At 41.0% G+C, this 20,493-nt stretch overlaps 1 protein-coding gene across 3 annotated transcripts in view; it reads left to right on the forward strand.

Annotated features, from left to right (window-relative positions):
• Window positions 1-20,493, forward strand: part of LOC110989096 (cGMP-inhibited 3',5'-cyclic phosphodiesterase 3A-like) — a 118,551-nt gene that overhangs the window by 68,177 nt on the left and 29,881 nt on the right. For all 3 annotated transcript variants that reach the window (XM_022253221.2, XM_022253223.2, XM_087135159.1), the window contains one exon: window positions 19,522-19,782. In XM_022253221.2, the coding sequence (XP_022108913.2) occupies window positions 19,522-19,782 (261 nt within the window). The remainder of the gene's footprint in view (window positions 1-19,521; window positions 19,783-20,493) is intronic.

The following is a 20,493-nucleotide window of genomic DNA, read 5'->3' on the forward strand; positions in this document are numbered from 1 at the left end:
TGTGCTAAGGTGTTTTTTTATGCAGACTATATTCTGTTGTAGGTACATGTACCGTACCTAAAGGGTGCCTTTATATATTTGTAGCAATTGAGACGTTTTCTTTTACATTTACTTGCTTTTACCTTCTGCTAAAAATTGCATTTATTGATGCGAATTCATAAATACCTGTGATATATAGTTTGTCTATTCCTAATTTGTCGAAATGCGTCATGTGACCATGTATTGACGTTTGATAATGCCCGTAAGAAGTGACAGTGCCCGCTGCGTAAATCGCAAGGTGGCACATAGGAGGCAGTTCAATTGGGTTTGATTGGTCAGGAGTCTGTGTGCATGTGACATGCCACATGCATGCCAAGTTCATTGAAGGGAATTCTAGTGGACAGTTTTCAAAAGGAATATACCATAAAATGGATGGGGGTGTTCAGAAATATGAAAGTAAGGCTTTAGAATAAAGTTGTTGGAAATCTATCATATGTTGACTTCTGTTGACTCTCTGAATAAAAAGGTATTTATTAATGGGAATATATATGTGTTTGGCCAGTCTGAAACTAACATTTAAGACTTTGCTCAGGATAACAAACACTGATAATGCCCTCACCTGCGACTCGGGCATTAGTCGCGTCCATCCTCCTGAGTGGTCTTGAACACACATTTAAGACAACCAAGCACATACTTATTCCCTTAGTAAAGCCTGTACTGAGCCAAGAGGCTTATTCTACCGATGTTCATCTCCGTTTTAGCTTTGTTTTGTTTATCCCCTTTTCTGTTTTTCATTTTTTATGAATGATCTGAGAATACTCCACATCGTCCGGATAGGATATTTGTCCATCACTGATTTTTTTCCCCAGCTAATGCCAGTTATTTATGTAAACTTGGATGGAAAGAGGCTTTGGGGAGGAGTAAAGTGTCTTGCCTAAGAACACAGATTTTTTTCCCCAGCTAATGCCAGTTATTTATGTAAACTTGGATGGAAAGAGGCTTTGGGGAGGAGTAAAGTGTCTTGCCCAAGAACACAGTACATTTACATGTTAATAAAGTCAATAGCTGCCTTTGAACCCCCGACCTGCTGATCACGAATCCTAACCACTGTGTTACATACACATTACGTACATGTACAGTGTTGCTGGGAAAGATCTCCCTTAAAAAAAGAGAGCATGAAAGAGAAGAAAAAGGCTATCAGAGCCAAGAGGCAAACAGGAAATTTGCCATTAGTTTTAAATGTAGAGTGCTTAGTTACAGGATGTCACGGGAATAATGACCATTTGTGACTCCTGTGCATCATCAGGAAACAGTGGTCCCTGTTACGTTATCTTACCATTGTTTTTCCCCATGAATGTGAGATTTTTAATGTATTTCTTGTCTGTTTCCACTTTATTGGTGGGTCTAATGGCTTACAGGTCTGATTGCATGTACAGTAATGTTTCCTAGATTTTCAGGTTTCCCAAATTTTTCAAACATTTTTTTTTTTTCACCTAGGTTTTCTGAGTTACTCCTCATAGTTTTCTCTTTTTTTTACTTTTTCCTTCAAAACACTATTGTCATTTTTTGGAAGTGTGGACTTGGCAAATTCCAGATTGTAGTTGAGTGTGGCACATGTACATGCATGAATTAGTCTTTAAAATGCTGAATCAGCTCTCTTTATCAGGCTGATCTTCATTGACGCACGGGACCTTCCCTGTCACGATCCATCTACTATTCAATCGGTCCCACTTGGATGGGACAGCATTCAAAGTGTTTCCACGGCAACCGATTGATTTTTGCTCTTGCCCCAGCCCATCGCCTCCCAGTGCCTACTTCATGGCAGTGCACCAACCAATTACTCTCCCCGCAGTGTTTAATTGAGATCCACTCCAGTGGATCTCTTTGCTAACGAGTGACCCCAGTTTGGGGGCTTTCAGTCATTGCTAACCGGTGTTTGGTTGTTATTTCCCTGGCTCCCTTAACCAAATGAGTCGGTTTCAATCTGATTATACCGGTTGGACAGTGATCATTGAACTGTTATAACCAGTTTACATAGAGAGATGTCTTTTCAGATATACTTGAGGGGGCAGAAGGCTAACTACTGCCCCAATCTCTCTCCACTTAATGTAGATAAACACTACAAGTAACAAACACTTACAGATCATGAGATGGCGTAATTTTCTTGTTAATTTTCACTGCAGCCAACCATCGGCCACAGTAATGAAGCGAACATGAATGAAATTGGTGTGGCTTTGAGAATTAGTTTTTTTTTCAAGCAGAATCTCACAAAATATTTGTGGGTATCAGACATGCAGTTTTTTGCCATCCAAATCACTGAGATCTGAATCAGGCTCTAGAACACGATGCATTGAATACATGTTGGACTGTGGAAATTTTGTTGAGGCTCAAATCAACACTTTTGAGTTCCAGTTCTCAGAACCTGCATGCGTTAAGTGAAGTATGATAACACTCTGTCGAGAGCATGTGTTAATAGCAGTGTACAGACAAAATGGCAGTCTTCGGCGTCATTGCCTTTCAACAATTTGTGACAGTGTCTGAGCACCGTATGGAGTAGGATTGGTTGGACTTTACAGGTCTTGAAGTCCTCAAAGTACATGCAAAGCGTGAGATATCACAAAATATCAGAACTTCATTTTCAGGGAAAATACAGCCACTTGATTAATGATCATGTTCAGCACTGATACTTCTTAGCTTTCTTGTCTGACAAAGAATTTGACAGACCACTCCAAGTTGGTGGGCATCTCCGAATCAAGATGTAAAACCTGTCAGTTGCTCGGAATGTCTCGCCTCCGAGCGAGGAAGCGCGTGCCTCGTTCAACCCTTCACTCTGTCGCAGTGAAGCACCATTCCTTGCGGCACTGCTGTCTGTTTTAGAGGCTTTCCCCGTCATGCCGGAGGTAAACCAGCAGGAAGGGTTTAGTTAATCCCTTTTTTTTTTACCCGCAGTTGTCCTGCCGGCAGATGTTTTTCCGGCACGACAAGTGTCTGTGAGGCAATGCTGGTTTTGTTTTTCTTTGTAGAGTTGTAAGGGATGGTTCGGGAGGTGGAGGTTGAAGTTGCCATGATCCAAGAATCCGTGCTTAGTTTATTGGAGACTGCACGCCAGTTCATTCAGACTGACTGACTAATGACCGTGGCAAAGTGTCAAAACAAAATACAATGATGGTTGACATAAGAACAGAGATGCTCTTTAACCAGGTCACTGGGAAATTCCTCCGGCCCCCTCAGTAACAGGGAAGGATGTGAAGCCGTTTCTTCTTACAGTGAAGTCTGAAATTAACCCATATTTCCTCTTTAATTCTAACATATTTTAGCTGCTGATGGCAGATATTGCCCAAGTGCATGTATGGAATACATTTGCATAGGACATCCAGGTTGTTATCTAGTGTGTCTCGATGACCCATTTTATTCGTTGCAGGATCTTAACCGATTTTTTATTTCACATGCACATTTGCGCATACATCATTGATGTCCTATCAATGACAATACCCTGTCACATTTTCTTCTTCAAGTGCAGTGAAATATAGCCCTATCTCATACTCAGCAATCCCATGGGCCCTGCACATGATCCAGCAACAGCTTCTTTATGTGGTCAATACCAGTGACCGACATTTGTATTTGGCATGATCTAGTGTTAGCTCCCAGACGTTTGTGATTTTTTTTTAAGGGGTGGTAGTCACTCTTTGTTGTTTTTTCTTGCCCAAAATTGTTTATTCGTGCATAAAACAGTTAGCGCTTTACACCCTTTGATAACTGTGTATAATGATCAACTTTGTAATGTATTCAACTCTGTGAATTGTGTTTGTCTGCAGAGTTGTGATTCCCTAGGACTTGTGTTCAATTCTTGCCCAGACCATCGTCAGATAGCACTGTCATCCTGTAAATTAAGGTCCCTGTTTGTTGAAGTTTTCTTGAGTACATGTTCAGATATATTCACACTTAACAAATGTCTAATATCCTGTCCAGGCTAAAGTTTCCTAATTTCTCCTTGCATTTCATGCATGTTGCAGTGTCTCCTTTCTTTAAAGTTTACTTACAAATCCTTTGTTAAATATTAAACTTGCTACATTGCCTCCCTACATACTCTAAATTTGTTGACCTGGAATTGTCAGAGTCAACTCTGATGAAAATTAATATTTGATGTTCATGGCATTCATTTTGCGCTGCTAAATTTGGAAACTCATTTCCAAGAAAAATTGGTAGTAGGCAAGGCAGAGAAAATTTTTTTCTTTGATAGTTTTGCATATTCCTTAGCACTTTTCTCATTGTTTCCCCTCTGTTTAGGTTTTTGGTGTAACAAAAGGAACTGGGCTTGTTTTATAGACACACCTTCAGGATTGTAAGAAAAATGACTCACAACATCCAGGAGTTAGGTGACACATTTGAACTCTGAAATGGGTTTTGCATGTTATTCCTCTTGTGGCATTTTCATACATTTAGATGGAAATCTCTGGTCTGAATCTGGACACGTCGTCATGAATTTTGACACGTCCAACAGCATAGCGAAAGAAGTAGAAAGACTCGAGATTTAATATAATGTGAACATTTATGCAAGCTCCATCCCCACTTTTGGACCTTACATATTGAGACCCAACCCTTTCCTCCTGGGAAGGATTAAATGGCAGCCTACACAGTCCAACAGCTAGGAGCAGTGAATTCATGAATACCAAATCGAACGTTCTTAAAGGTGTCAGGTGCTGCCTTCAGATGCATGGTTGTGTGTGCTGAAAATGTTGCACAATTGCGATTTCAGCGTATCCAGAAGGGGTTTTCTGGTGATTTTGATACTTTCAGCATGCTGCACAGTCCCAGTCACTTCAACTGTACAAATTTTCTGTGGAACATCAAGATGGACTTAGGGTCAGATTTACTGTCAGGATAATCCTGTGAAACGTTATGGTCCCGTTTAGGGCAGTAATGAATAGAAACCATTTTGTTTTGTGTTAATTTTGCTCATTTACTTGTGACGGTAGCTCAGGAGGGTTTTTTTTTGGGGGGGGGTTGTTGCACCTCAAGCCTGTATCCTTTCCCCCTTTTCCTGTCTTCATCCTTGGAATTTACTTATGTGCTCTAGTCGTAAACTAGTCATCATACTCTACGTATAATTGAAATCAAGGAATGGAATAATGGACAATGTACTATGAGTGAGTCTCTTTCTGCAGGCTGCTTAGTTTTGAAGTTCTTCGTGAGGAAGATTTCAGAACACGAAGCCCAGCCTTTTCCAGCGATGAAAAGATAACTTTGTCTTGCGGCCATTTGCATCAAGACTGAGGCAATTTCTCTAAATTAAATTCTTATTTGAAAGGTTTAATGACAACTGACATGCTTCGCGGAGCCAGGAGTCCGGCTTTTCAGGGAAAGTCAGTCTCCAATATTTGATCAGGATTTGAGAGGATATCTGCTGATTCGTCTGCCCTGTCTGAAGTTGTAAATGAAGGAAGGGCATAGCTCATGTGATGACAAAAGAGGTCTAGTATAGGGAAGCAAGTGAGTTAACCACACACAGATACACGTACAGGGGTTATCAACGTTTCTCGGAACCTTGAATTAGACTAATATTGTCCAGCAGCCAAATCCAGCCTTGGTTTGTATTCTCTGTGGGACTTATTATAGGGTATGTGATTCCTGTTTAACAAGAAGTCTAGAACTCGTGACATTTTACATTCCATAATAAAGGGCCACAGTGTGGTACCAGATGATTGAGAAATAGACTGTTTGATTAACATAAAATGTACTATGCTACACGTTAATATCCCCCCCATCTAATTGCTATATTGGTAATTGAAAGTTCCATTTCATTGTCACAGTTGGTGAGTCTATTCCGTGGCTCTTTGCACGGCAACAGACAATACCAAGAACGGTCTCTTCCCCCTTCCCCCCATCTAATTGCTATGTCAGTAATTGAAAGTTCCATTTCATTGTCACGGTTGGTGAGTCTGTTTCGTGGCTCTTGCACGGCAACAGACAATACCAAGAACGGTCTCTTCAAACATTGTATACAGATGAAGAAATTCATGGACTCATACACCTGCAGTTATGTATTGTTGTGATGCAGGGATTTGTGCAGGATGTATTCAGGTGTTGTAAAAAACAAGTAACAAATAACATAAAACTCGTCTACATTCATGCCATGGATCATTCCATCCGTCACCTTGTGGAATTTATGTTACCATTGCACTTGAAAGATGTTTGTTTCTTGTGTACATGTAGTACATGTACTACATGTATCTTTAAAGGAAGAGGACATGTATGAGCTTAGGGTGTGCAGCTTGGGTCTGTCGATAGTTGAGTTTTTTAATCGTGTACTTATGGCATTGCTTTGTCTCTGATCCAAGGGTTGTTGACTGGGATGGAGACTGGAACATAACATGCAGAGTATGATTGGGCAGCCAATTTATCAGGGTGTGAAGAGCAAAATCCTCATGGAAAGTACAGTTGTTGATGTGACAACGTTTGTTTTGCTTCGCTTTCATGTGGACTGTCAACTGACCCTGACTGTGTGAGCGTGGCCATGTACTATGCTCAGGTACAGAGTCATTCTTTTTTGCTGCCTCATTGGGGAGGGGTGTGGATGTTCACATTTATTGCCTCTGTTGAAGCAATGTTCTTCTTTAGTTGTGTGGGTGTCCATGTAACTTGGACAGAGTCTGTTGGGGATTGACCTACATGTTCAAGAGTAGTTGGGCAGCAACCCTCAACAAAGTACATGTACATGTATTTTGTCTGACACTGCATGTTATGTTTCAAAGTTATTGATTCACTGTGAGTTACAAACCTAAACCATATTTGTGTTAGTGTGAAAAACAGACAACCTGAATTTGTTGTTCTGGTGAAAGAATGCTAACTCTCAGCAGACCTGTATTTGAAAACAAAAATACGGGTTTACTGTTAACGTTTGACACTTCAGTGCCCTAAAGAAGAAGGTACCCTTGAATCATAATGCTGTGAGCTTGAGAACTCAGTCTGTAATGTCAGTCTGTAATGTGAAAACCACTAATGTTGTAATTGGCCTTGCAAAGCAGTTGAGGATGTGTGTCTTGGATAATGCCTCAGCAAATCTCGGTGCATGTACAACAGATTGTAATGATTAGGGAGAATGGTCCGTGGATTACGCTTTGATTGACAGTTTTGGCATTTCCATGAATTGGCTTTAGGGCCGGTGATGCGTTTCACATCTGGTGCTCTCTGGCCCCACTATACCTTTATGTCTGGCATTTCTGTCATCGTCAGCCAGCCTGCCTTCATCGTCTTTGTTCCCCATTTGAAACGTTTTGCCGAATCGGTGCATCTCGACTCTTCATCATCTTTGTCATCATCGGCCAATGACCGAGCTTGTCGTCTCATTTCCAAACAGTCGCTCCCCTGCCCAATTCCTGCTCCTCATCAGTTTTCTATGCTTGCTCATTCCTTCCCGTCTCTTGCTCTCTGTTCACATTTTAAGGAGCACTCCTGCAGCAATTTAAGAAAAAAGAAAAAAAAAGATGTACAGGACAGGAATGAGAAACAAGTGTGCGTCAATCAAAGTCCGATTAGACGCAGGGGCGATTTGGAAGCGGGGCAAGTGTAGCGAGCCGAGTAGCGAGGGTGTGGAAAGAGCTGTTTACAGAGCACTTCAGAAGTTTTAACCTTTACTGAAGGGCGCCGTTCAGAGTGTGATACCGAGCCAGTATGTTATTTGGCCGCACATGTCGCCAATGATAATGAATCTCTTCCCTCCTCTCCCCTTTCCCACCTATCCCCCCCCCCATCTGCGCTCAGGAGAGAGCTAATGAGGTGCGATGTTAGAGATGGGAGCCGGCTCTCCAAGACGTGCACAGCAATAAACCATGAATGCAGTGTGGACCCCGAGCGCTTCCTCAGAAATTTTTTTCCTCCGCAGCCATATTTTGGGATGCCAACTTTAGTGCTGATATTAATAGCCCCTGTGATCAGTTGTGTCTTCCCACTCTCATCGGTTGGAGCTTAATGCTAGAGATGCAAAAGCCTATCCTACTGAAGAATAGATCTGAATGAATGTTTGGGAATACCCCCTCAACGTCACTCTTTTGCTTCTGTGTGTTGCGCCAGCTAAATCCTGGACACATGAGTATGTCCTGCTGGTTTGTTCTCCCCACTACAATGTCGAACAAAACATGCAATACAGGAAGTGTATTTTAATTTCTTCCTCTGTCGACAGGAAATGATTGACCAAGAGGATTGGTCCTGAGCCAGAAGCTGTTTGGCATCAGTGTGATCGAAAAACAAGAAAACAGGATTGGAAATATGGGGTTCTGTACTATCATGTTGAAGCTTGTGTTAAAAGGGCACCAGTATAAATGGTATTGGGTGTAACTTGAAAAAATCTCTCATACATTGCTGGACAGTGGGCACTTCCCTGGTAGGCAATAACATCACAAACTTGACCTCACAAGTTTGCCTTCTTATTGGCTTTTGCGCCAAGTATGAACCAGCCCTAAGAAAGGCCAGAAATATGTGATTAGTTGTGCATTGCTTTAATCCTGCGTGACCTCATGACTTGGTCCATTTGCCATTCCTCATTTTCCAGTAACCTGGGATTTCATATTCATTAGTACAGATTGAGCATGTTCATACTAGTGTTAACCTTAGAAAAGAGGACATACATTGTGTAAGTGCAAGGGCAGTAATTGACCTTCTTCATGGGGAAGCCATTTTTGATCTTGATCCTTGAATCTGTCTTATTCAAATGGGGTTGTATGAGACTATTTTGGGTTTCAAACCTCCTTTTAATTTTTTTTTAATGCGGCTTAAAACATCTAGATATAATTTATCAGGAGTTTTAAATTATTCTAAACAAAACTAGCATGAATTTGTACGAACTTTTTTTTGCTGCTTTTTATAATCTCAGGTTCCTGACATGAAACGTTTTACCTCACTTTGCATTCAAGATGGCCGGCACCTGAATACAGTCTGTCGAAGCTTCAGTTGTTAGCTGCAACCCCACCCCGTCTTCTATTCACAGGTCCCAGATTGCTTAAATAGGAAAATTCATGGAGACATTTACTAATGTGAATGACAATTTTCACTTCCATTGTCCAAAAGGAAAGTGCAGATACGAAAGTGTTGGCAGGCTGGATCCCCGTAATTTATTGCAGATGTAGTTTTTCTCTTGCGTGTAGATCAATTAAATTTAGACTTCCTGAAACCTGCATTGTACATGTATTGGCATTCACCTTTCCAGTCAACCCCGGCACAGTGCACCTGTATTATTACTAACCAGGTAATGCCTTGAAAAGGAAATTTTTTTTGTAGTTTTTTCACCCACACACATAAATTTATTTCACTTGATCGGATTTATTCCCCCAAGGAGGGAGTTCTATCAGAACCTATTTAGTAAAGGTGCGAGAATGTCCCGACAAAAGCAATACATATATTGCATTTTTTGCATTTGGGTCCAACCCTACATGCAGTGCTCCGTCAAGGAGTCCAGTTTTGGTGAATTTTCTATCCCATGTTCACAGCTTAGCAACTCCACTCACAGCAACTTTCTTTCTTTCTTTTTCTCCCTATAACTAAAATACTTGTACATGTCTTCGATTTGGAATGCATATGTTTCTTTTACCTCTATCAACTGTGTGCTGCACTTTCAAGATGCACTTTTTGAGATGCAGATGGCCTTGAGAAACAGCTGCCTGGGCTTGGACAGGTTGGGAGAGGGGACGTAAATGCCGGCTGTGTGTCCTGTCACATTTGTGAGGCGTGAAAAGTGGTGGGAAAGATTGCTGCAAGAAATTGACAGCAGAAAATAATACTTGTGCTTTGGGCTTGTGATGAGATGCATGTTTGTTATTCTGTCATTAAAAATATCGGTTTGACTTCAGGTCTGTGCTTCGGTGTTCAAGTACACAGTGTATGTAGAGGGCAGTGCACAGGTATGTGTCTGTTGCAGGAAGTGAGTTTGTGCACCCTTCAGTGTTGGAGGTCTCGAGACCTGGTCTCGGTCTTGAGACTGTCTTGAGACCTTTTTTTGAGGTCTCGGTCTTGGTCTCGGCCTACAAGAGTCTCGGTCTTGGGAGGGTTGGTCTCGGCCTCGGGAGAGCTGGTCTCGGTCTTGGTCTCGAACTGCAAAAGTCTCGGTCTCGAAGTTCTGGTCTCGGTCTTGAAAGAGCTGGTCTCGGTGTTGGTCTCGGTCTCGAATGCCTCGGTCTCGGTCTCGAACATAAAGGTCTTGACTACAACACTGGCACCCTTAAGACCAATATGGCATTGTTGTTAGACACCTTGTTTGAATCTCACCAAATATCTTATACTGTGCAGAAACTAATACTGCCATGTCTGTGTTTCATGGGGGCTCCACCTTGCTCAGTCAGCCTGCACAATCTTTCGCAAACTTCCTGGTCAGCTTCAGATAATCTGCCAAGTGCTACGATGACAATTGGAGAATGATCTTACCTGGCCGAATCAATCCAGTGATTGATGAAGTCTTTCAGGTTCCCTTGAATTGGAGTTGTGATCACCGAAAGGAATGTTGTGAAGGAGCACCAGTTAATTGCTCATGGTCACACAGGAGAGGTCCAGTTTTTGGGGACACACTGTGCTCATGCAGTTTATATGATGAAGGGTACGCAGATCTTTTTGTCTTTTGAATGGGCACAAATCTGTACAAGTATTTCTTTTGTGCACAGTTTTTGTCTGGATAATAATACTTGACATGTCTTTGAATCCTTGTCAAGAAATGTTCGTTATGTCACAAGGTGACGTATTTTGATGTTTTGTTTTGATCTTACACGTACATGTATATCACTTTAATCCACTGTATACTTCATGCCATAATCCCTGAATTTTGGAAATTACAGCAATGCATTAAAACAATGAACAAAAAAAAAAGCTGCAAGTTTATTAAGGGATAGACCACTTTGTGCCATAGAATGGTTTCATACATTTGTAATGTTCAGACAGCTTGTCAGGGTTGTTATCACTTTTTGACAAGGTCGCTGATGACATCATTGATGGCATTGACACCTTGCATGGCCCTTGTTAAGGATTGCCATGCTGTTAAACTTGCTGCCTTAATCGCAAAGGGAAGCTGACTATTAAAGTGTTTGAGGTGTTAATCTTTGTAAGCAAAACCAGGAGAAACATAGACTCTTTGGTTTTGAGAAACAGAGCTTTGAAGCCGGGTTTTAATCGCCTTGACACCAGGAGTCAATGTTCCTACCAATCGAAACATTACTGCTGCTAACACTACAAACATTTAACAAAAGGAACACAGTGCACTAACCATGAGCATCCTTTGTTATTGCGCTGTGCTTCTTTTGTTAGATGTTCATAGTGTAAATTGCAGGGTGAGCATAATGTAAAGAATAGTATTGTCGGTTTGAGTGAAATCATACCATCCACTTGATGCCCCCTTAATTATGCACACGCAGGCTTTGCAGGCACACAGCATGTTCAGCTTTACTAGAGCATATGAAAACTCAATTCTAGTAACATAACACTGGACTCTTTGTTCAAAATATATGTATGAAGGTGAGATCTCACAGATATTGAATGATTGACTCTCAGGTAATCTCAAGGGAACAGGCCCTGAATTAGCTCGCTGATTAAGTCGTGATTCATGCCTGTTTTTCTGCAGTAAATTTGCTTTTGTCTTTAAAAAGTGCATTTCCCTATCTACATTGATGGATAATAAATAACATGCATGTGAAAGTAAAAAAAAAGCATTATTGCACAACTTTTTAAATCCTACTGGCTGGTATTGAGAGACAAACATGTACAAAGTAGTTGATTTCAGAAGACAAAAGTTGTCTTTTTCAAGCACCTGTCTCAGTGTAAAGTAAATAAAGTGAAAGAAGGGAGAAACTGCAATTTTTCACTCTGCTGGTACTTCATAAAATAAAAAGACTTTTGTGATTGGCTGCATGAGTTCGTGTAAAAAGCGTACAGGGCAGAAATCTAAAATTATTTAAAAATGTGGCTTATTTTACCTGTATCTAATGAGTTTTTTTATGGTGTTTGTAATTTCTAGAGTTACAAGTGCTGAAATCTGAAACATATATAATGCTCTGACATTTTGAGTTGCAGTAGAGTTGAGATTACTTTGGTTTCAGCTGTGTGTTTTTTTGTAGTTTTCTGTTGTTGGTATCGTTTTATGTGGTGTACCCAGAGTGAGGAAATTTAATCCCTACCAGAATATACTAAAAACCACAGAAAGAAAAATCATGATAGGTAATACCAACAATAGCACACAGAAGGATTTACAATTTTTTTTCCACTGAAAATTGAAGCTGTATCTTTGGCCAAAGCAACCAAGGGGAAGACTATTTATGTCCCTCTTTTTCTTACTGATTGTTGGTATATTTGTCCAGGCTGATGGCATGTCTCGCTCGCACTTGTCTGCATCCCCTGGGTCCCGGAGGCCTGGGGCTGTTTTTATTGGAAGTGCAATTTCCATCACTCCGGAGACTTGTCAACTAATTCATTTTATGATCTTTCTTTTTTTTCCTCTGTCAGGTGTAGACAAACTTTATTTCCTTTGAGGCAGTCGGTTGCTCTAGTACTGTACATGTACAATACAATCCTACATTTAGTTTTAGGTTGGGGTTGTTGCAAGATGACTTGCCAGTCCTTGAAATTGGAGGGATTCTGTGAGCAGAATCCATATTCTGTGAACAGACTCCAAATCTCTGTGTAGTTGGCATTCATTAAGGCAAGCATCAGCCCATATGTAGAGCTCAATTCTCAACAGTAATATATTTTGCTCTTCAAAAATCTTCAATAGAAGGAATGTCTGTGGTTGCACTACTTGTGTAATGTAACAAGAGATGCTGACAGCTTTCATTGGGCCTGTCTTCTCAGTCTTGCGCCTGGCGCACACGTGATCGACCATATATTCCAATGCAGTGAGTTCCCACCCAAGGACAATGTATACTATGCAAAAAGCATGCCCTCCCTTGTTCCAGCTCATAGCAGGTAGTGGGCAGTAGGCAAGGCTCTAGAGCTACGTGCACATGTAGGTTCATTTGTGTACGTGTACTTTACTGTTTAGTGTGAAAGTGAACCAGGTGTTTGGCTGCAAAGTATACACATAGGCCTACATTGGCCGCTTCAAATGTTTACTTGAATTATCTGTTGAGAAGCTTTGGTCCAAAGCTTAGTTGTTTGCAAGATGCACCCTTTTTGTCTGCCCTTGAGGCCTACACATACACAGATAATAAATGATCAAAGTTCCTCTCTGAGGACATCTCCGACTTTAAATCACGATACGCTCTCACCGTAACTTTGTAAACATAACCACATTCAGTCCTCAGTTGACAAGGAGACAGCGTTCACGGTCTCCAATTACTGCCAATTAACCTTCTTTTTCATCTCTTACTCCTTCCGTATCCCACACACGTGTCAGGAAGATAGGGGCGAGGACTATTTGCACAATTGATCAGCACTCCTGCCAGTTGTGACAGGCTGGCGGGTGTAGGACTCAAATCGAAGAGCTACCCTCGTCAATGTCGGCATTTGGATTGCCCCTGTTGGTTCAAGAACGAGGGCCAAAGCACTTGCATGTCACATCTTGAACTGACCACACTTGTTGCATCTTGCAAGTTTGCTCCTTCGTCCTGCTTAGAAATAATGACTGGAGATGAACTTAGCACCTATGCGGTGTATTTATCTCCTGATCAACAATCCCTCTTTCTACAGGATGCAATTTTCCATGGATCAGCTGATTTTGTCGTTTTTCACTTCACACTCATGCCATTGAAAATTGAAAAACACTGTACTAAGTCTTGGAAAGATTGGAATCCAAGTTGCATGCCTGCCTCTAAAAGTTTCAGTATCATGACACAGGGCTTCCGACCATGCTGGAAATCAGAAAAAACCTTGAAAATTAACTTCCCGTTGTCCAGTCAGGGAAATGTCAGAGAATTTGAGAAAAATGCTTCAAATCGGAGGAAAGTGTGGAAAAAGTGGTCAGTGGGTGTATTTTGTTCATGTCTGGTATAAGTATGTCTTCCACAACGTTGGGGATGTGGCAAACTGGAAAATAGGGAGAAATTATCATCCTGAAATTTTGGCAATTGAACAGCAAAAACTCAGGGAAAGATCAGGGAATTTTTTTTATGAATCCTGCACCAAGTTGAGATTAAGTTCAAATACTGTTTACACTACAGTGCATCGCTAAGAGATTTCGTTATCTGTCTCACAGCACTTAATGAGAAAATGGTCGACATCTGCATACAAAATGGTATTCCTTCTGTGTAATGAATCTGTAGGTTTTATCATTTGTTGACGCATGATTTCATTTTAACCTGAAATTCTTGTACAAGAATAACAATAAGTGTTTATAGTAAAGATTGCGGTAACACCATGTATTTATCTCTTCTTTGAGTATGTGTGGTTCTGAGAAGAACCGGGGAATAACTCGACGTTTCGAACAGTGTACTCTGTCCGTCTTCAGGAGACTGCCACACCTGAAGGAGACTTCAGGCAGTCTCCTGAAGACGGACAGAGTACACTGTTCGAAACGTCGAGTTATTCCCCGGTTCTTCTCAGAACCACACATACTCAAAGAAGAGATAAATACATGGTGTTACCGCAATCTTTACTATAAATCTAGTTTCTTTCATCATGAAAACCTTTAAAACAATAAGTGTGTTGAAAAGACACTTACATGGGTTTGTGTGACACCATGTATGTGTATATAAACATGAAGAATGGAAGATTTTTACTGCATGATCCAAGGTATCACATGGAATTTGTAGGGCACATATTATTTTGAATTACTTCTGTTGCTTGAAATAACCTTACAAAAGTTGCTGTGAATCCCCTTAGCATCATGTTTCTACTCTTCAGGTTTTTGTTTTGTCCATGGATTTTTCTGTCAAAGTATAATGTCCGCTGCCCTTTTTTCAGGTAAATTTCTTGTGTGACTACAGCAGGGGTAGCCATCTGCCTATGCTTGTCGAAAATGCTTTCTTCAGCGGGAACAGCATTACATGTGATGCAGACTAGCCGGCGGGAACAAATTTGATGATCCTACAGGGACTTGGAGAAGCATGGAGTGGCTGCGATACAAAATGCTTCTTCAATGTTTTATTACAATATGGCACCCCCCCCGACTATAATAAAGCCAAGGGTGACGTAAGCAGAGCGTTGTTTATTGCGTCTTCATCTCGTGGGCGGCTTTTCAATTACTCGTATTTGGCCTCTCCCACTTGGAAATCTTGAACGGCATAGAAAGCGGCACCTTCAAACACATCGTGGCAGGCCCTGCGGGGAAACATGACAAGGGGACGTGTCAAGAAGAAATTGTTCCTTGTTTTGCAAACTTCCCAGTGGAAAGGGGAGGGGGAGCTAGGTTAGAGAGACAAAAAAGGAAGAAAAAAGAAGGAAAAAAAAGGGGGGGGGGAGAAATGGATAGTTTACAAAAGGAAACTAAGATGTTTTTGTTGTGGAGAATTGAGCATTTTGTCATTGACAGTGGATGGCTGTTACCAGCTTTCTTTTTGTGTGTGTTTTACATTTTCCCCCTTACCCATATGCGATATTCTTCTTTGTGTCAGGTCAATTGAATTGTGAGGGAAAATTCCCTCATTGTTACAAATGAAACTGATGAATTGAAACCTGATAATGACAAGTCCCTGTGTTTCTCTCTTTGTTTTGCTGTGTGCAACATTCTCATTTTTCATTTCAAAATTGCATTTTGCTGTCTGTCCAAGATCCTAATAATTTGCATGCACAGTAAATCATTACAGCGTGAATCATAGGTTCATAGGAGGGATGTGCGAATCTATCCCTAGTGTGTACAGCGACTTGAAACTAAATTATGCATGAATTCATAGCCTTGTTCATAAACCAGTTCACTAACAGCCAATTAAGAGTTTGCTTGGGCGAGCAAATACATGTGTACTACATTTATTTGTATATGTACATGTACAATGTATGTGCAAAGAAGTATCCCAGGTGGCTCTGAATTTTCTCAACCCAGACCCTGAGGATATTTGAAAATTTCCTGAAGGATTGAGGATCGAAAAAGTTAAGTCAAGAAAATAGCACAGGTTTTTTCTCCCCATTTCCTGTTTCCCTTGCTGCCTCCATTAAGGGGGGGGGTTACATCTACATCTACATGTATGTGGCTTTTTGTCTGTAGCACTTAAATGTTTAGCTGTAAATGGAGGTTTAAAGCTTTGATAAACAAAGCTACAATTCCCCAGTGGGTTTTACATCCTGGATCTGCAATATGATCATAATGGGACTTCTTGGAGGGAGCCTCAACCTTGATTGGGCTTGTCTTTTTTTTTTAATGCACATGTATTTGGACAAATGCTTTTGCCATTTGTTGTCAGCAGTTGTTTACTGGTAGAATCAGATCAGGTATGTCAAAGGTTTAATTAGTCTTGTAGATCTGTCCCAGATATAGCTTTCAAATATGTTTGGTAGGCTCCAGTTTAACTACATCAGGAGACAATAATGCAGTATCTGATACATTGCTCAATGCATGGGTAATTGAGTCTGAATAATTTATTGCAACAATCATATTTTTTGATTAGTGTTTCAATTCTTGGTTGCTAAGTAAAAAAAGATGAGTTAAATAGGGTTGTATGATGTACACTTCTGGTTACTTTGTGATACAAGTTGTCATAGAGCTATTAATTTCTGGCATGGCTCCTACGGGTAGTTGTGCGTTGCAAGAAATGACAAGACAACTTACAATTGTTCATGGCATAAATGTCTGCATTGACATTACATGTTGACAGTACCTAGGACATTGGCACCTTTGTTTTGATTTGTATGAACGAAAACAACACTTGCTGAGGGGAAGTCCCTCATGATGGCTATTGAGTAAACCATGTTTTTTGCCACAAGATAAATTATATAAGATAAATTATAAAGACTCCTTAATTGTATATTACTGATTAATTACATCAGATTTGTCTTGGGATATGACTTGCGCTGAAGTCCTAACTTCTCCTTGAAAAAAATTGAAACTGGAGCCAAGCTTTTATAGATTCTCCCATAGGTTAGCAGATTCAAATTCATTGCCGCAAAGGTAGCGAAAAGGCTCACAAATTGTTTTTAAGCGGCTTATTGTGTGGGCTGTTTTTTAGAACACTGCTAATGTCAAGATGGTTGAAGAGGGTTTTCTTTCTCAAGTTTTAACCTGCATGCTGATTTGTGCGTGGAATACATTTTTGGAGTGTTCGTATAATGACCATGGGGAGACTCTGCTCAACGTGTTGGTAGTTTACTGGCCTGTGCTACGTTTTGCGTGTTTATCTTTTCTGTTTGTTCAAATGCATTTATCTGCAAGTTTCATGAACATAGACCTACCAGCAAACTGATACCTTTCAAGAGTCAACATAGTTACTTTTCAATTTACTGCTACTAGTGCGTCACTAGTCTTGTGCTTTATTTTTCTATTTTACATGTGTCTGATCGTGGATCCAACCTCAGGAATTTCTGAAAAGAGAGAAATAATTCTTTCGTCTCTTTATTTAGCATGTTTAAATCAAATTTCTTTTTTTTTTTTAGAAACAAGCCACATTTGACCAAAAAAGTCCAAATGGAAAAGGTATCTCGTGTTGAGTTGCATTTGAGCAAAATAGGAGGGACTTGAATTCCATGAATGTGCTAGAAATATGTACATGTAACGGGAGTGGGTGCTCTTCAGAACTGAAGGGCGAATTACCCGGTCAGAAGGCTGCCATTTTGTCACCTCTAAGAGGACGGTCTGAAGACCTCTATGGCCCCGGAAATACAATTAGATCTCCGGCCATCAAAAATCTGTTGAAACCCTAACTGGCGTTTCCTCGGTTGGCGAGCCTTGGTAGCTCCCGTGCAGGAAATTGCCGTCATTCCAGGCACGTCCACAGTAGTTGGGAAGAGAGGAAGAAAATAAGCTTGGAAGCGTTACAAGTCACCTACATGTACCTCTAGTTTTTGGTCAAGTGGCATTTTCTTGCTAGCTTTATTTTGGGGGGGGGTTGTCTTCATGTTCTTACCTTTGGTCAGACATCGCTGTGAGGGGTTTCAAGGAGGTCGCAGAGAGATTGGCTTGCATCTTGGTGAAGGGGGGGGGGTTGTTAAGGTGAGCTTCAGTTACACATAATGAAGGTGGGTTTGGTCCTTAGGTGTCGATCAAGCCATCCGGGCCCAGGGTAGTTTTTAAGTGGAGTGCAGTGCCAGAGATAGGGCAAAATTGGTCTTGCTTGAAACTTGACATGGAAGTATATAAAACCAGAAATTGGGAAGCGCCACTTATTTGAAAGTGCACAAAGGACATTTCTCACATGTCAGCTTTGGGGATGCATGATTTTTTTTTTGTAGGGATTTCTGAATTTGGTGATTCAGAATCAACAAAAATTGGAACATCTATAATGTGTGATATGAAGCCTGAGACAGGAGTTATTTTGCTCAAAACGTGTAAAGGCCCGCTAATATGACCCAACCTAACTGTAAGAGTCACAAGTTTCCAGAGCCACTGAGTGTTGGCTCTAGAAAGACTGCAGTGCACATCAATAGGAATCATCTAAAGTAAAACGAAACGGAATAATTCAAATAGCATTCAAACTCATTTTGTCAGATCTGGTCGTAAATAGTTCAGGGGGGCAAAGTCTGCCTCAGTGGTAAATCTGTACTTAAGAAAAAGGGCTCCAAAGGAAGTAGAGGATCCTTATATGAATTCTGTAGCAAATCTTCAAAGTGATTGGGGTCGTTGCACGATTAAGGCTTAGTACATCCTGGCTTCTGAGCTGTCGCTGTAGGAGCTGTGTAATCAGCTTCTAAAATGCTTAGATCACCTACCCATTCCCTCAGGATTAGCTGCCCCTGAAGATTTCAGGATTGTCTTCTGTTGAATGAGCCCATGCCCTTGGTGAAATGTGGTGGTATCCTTCCGTCCTCATTCAATCCACTGACAACTCCCAGCCTCTGGAGTCACGCTTTTTTTTCTAGCCTTGTCAGGGGATTGCTGGTAACTCCAAGGATACAGTATTTTTACCTATCTTGCAAATGATCCACAGTTCACTTTTGTTTGTCAGTCTTTCTTTTTCTTTATTCATGTAGTCTCCAACCTTGGGTAGATTGTAGGGAGTGAAATCTCACAAAGACTACTGTTTTAAACTCTACCAGTTTAAAAATGCAGTATAATTGCAATACTTCAAAATGAAAAGGTGTTTAGTATTTGTCACCAACTTAAGCAAAAATTGGTTGATACTTTATGTGACCAAAGAAGATCTCACTCTGAATGATTTACTGTGAAAATTGATTAACCCTAATCCCCTTCAGGTTTTTCTAGGCACCCTGCAGAATACAGCAGAATACAGCGGCTACGTGTAGGACAAACTAGACTTGTTTTTACCGCTCACATCAATAAAATCCCGCAGAAGGAGCCCACTGTTGGATATCGCTGTGTTCCACATGGTTAATATCAATTTTAAGGTGGTTGCTGGAAAAATAAGTGCTGTGTACTGCTTGTGTGACTACATGTACTTCTCAGTTTATGTCTCTGATTTTCAGTTTGCTTTTTCTTCAAAAGTGCACCCTAACTTGACTGTACTCTTTTTTTTCTTGTTCCTTTTTTGCCAGGTATGCAACTCAGTGGTGGACATGGCGGTCATGCAGGAGGCCCACGGCCTGATCATGGACATGCTGGCCGACTCCAGTCTGCCGCCCAACGTGGTCAGCGGGCTCAAGACGGTCAGCTCCCTGCTCAGCCCGCCCACCAGCTACAACACGCTGCAGCGGCCCAAGATCAGCCCACTGGTGGCGTTGAGTGAGAGCAACTACGGCGCGGCTGACATTGACGATTCTCCCTATGTGGGTGAAAGGCCTTTGTCGTTACCCAAGGTATGCACCTTGTCCAAGACATTTTTAACTCTTTGATCCTGCGAAATATTTGGAATTAAATAGGAGACAGGTTAGTCTTTCCAAATATTACAAAATGCCCATGATTTTGAACCTTCAAAACAGGAAAGAGCGGAATCAGACTTTAACGCTCATTTTGTCGTGACGGGTCACATATTTTATGTACCAAAAATGTTGTGGGTACTCAGAAATGTCCCCACAACTTGGTTCAAATTTCCCTAACAAAAAGAACTTGTCCCCTGAACGCGGTCAATGCCTACCCAGCTACATGTAGTCACACACACACCCCCACATATCTAAGTGCTTTACTGTATTCAACATTTACGCACACAACTTTGGACACTGTGCACCATTTTGCCTCGCTAATTGTGTTACCTGTAAGGTTGATCTTGCAAATTCCCTTCCATTGGATGTGTGCAGTCAATTTATTTCAAGATTTGCGCACGGGAAAGGTGTCGGTGTACTGACCGCCAATTATGGATGTAATTGCACGGTTTCGGAAGTTTGGGGACCCGAGTTTGGACATTTGAGGAGGGATAGCGTTCCTGGCATCTCTATGTGCTTCAAAGCCCCTGAGAGATGTGAAGAGAATTTGATGCCGAACGTTCTGTGAATTTATCCTCAATTCCGTGTCTGCAAAAATATGAAGAAAAAAAGTACATGTGAAAAAGTAGCCAATAGACTTTTGTATAT

This window comes from Acanthaster planci, linkage group LG03, assembly GCF_054643075.1.
Source record: "Acanthaster planci isolate LZ-2023a linkage group LG03, COTS_SCS, whole genome shotgun sequence".
In the NCBI taxonomy this organism is placed as follows: domain Eukaryota; kingdom Metazoa; phylum Echinodermata; class Asteroidea; order Valvatida; family Acanthasteridae; genus Acanthaster; species Acanthaster planci.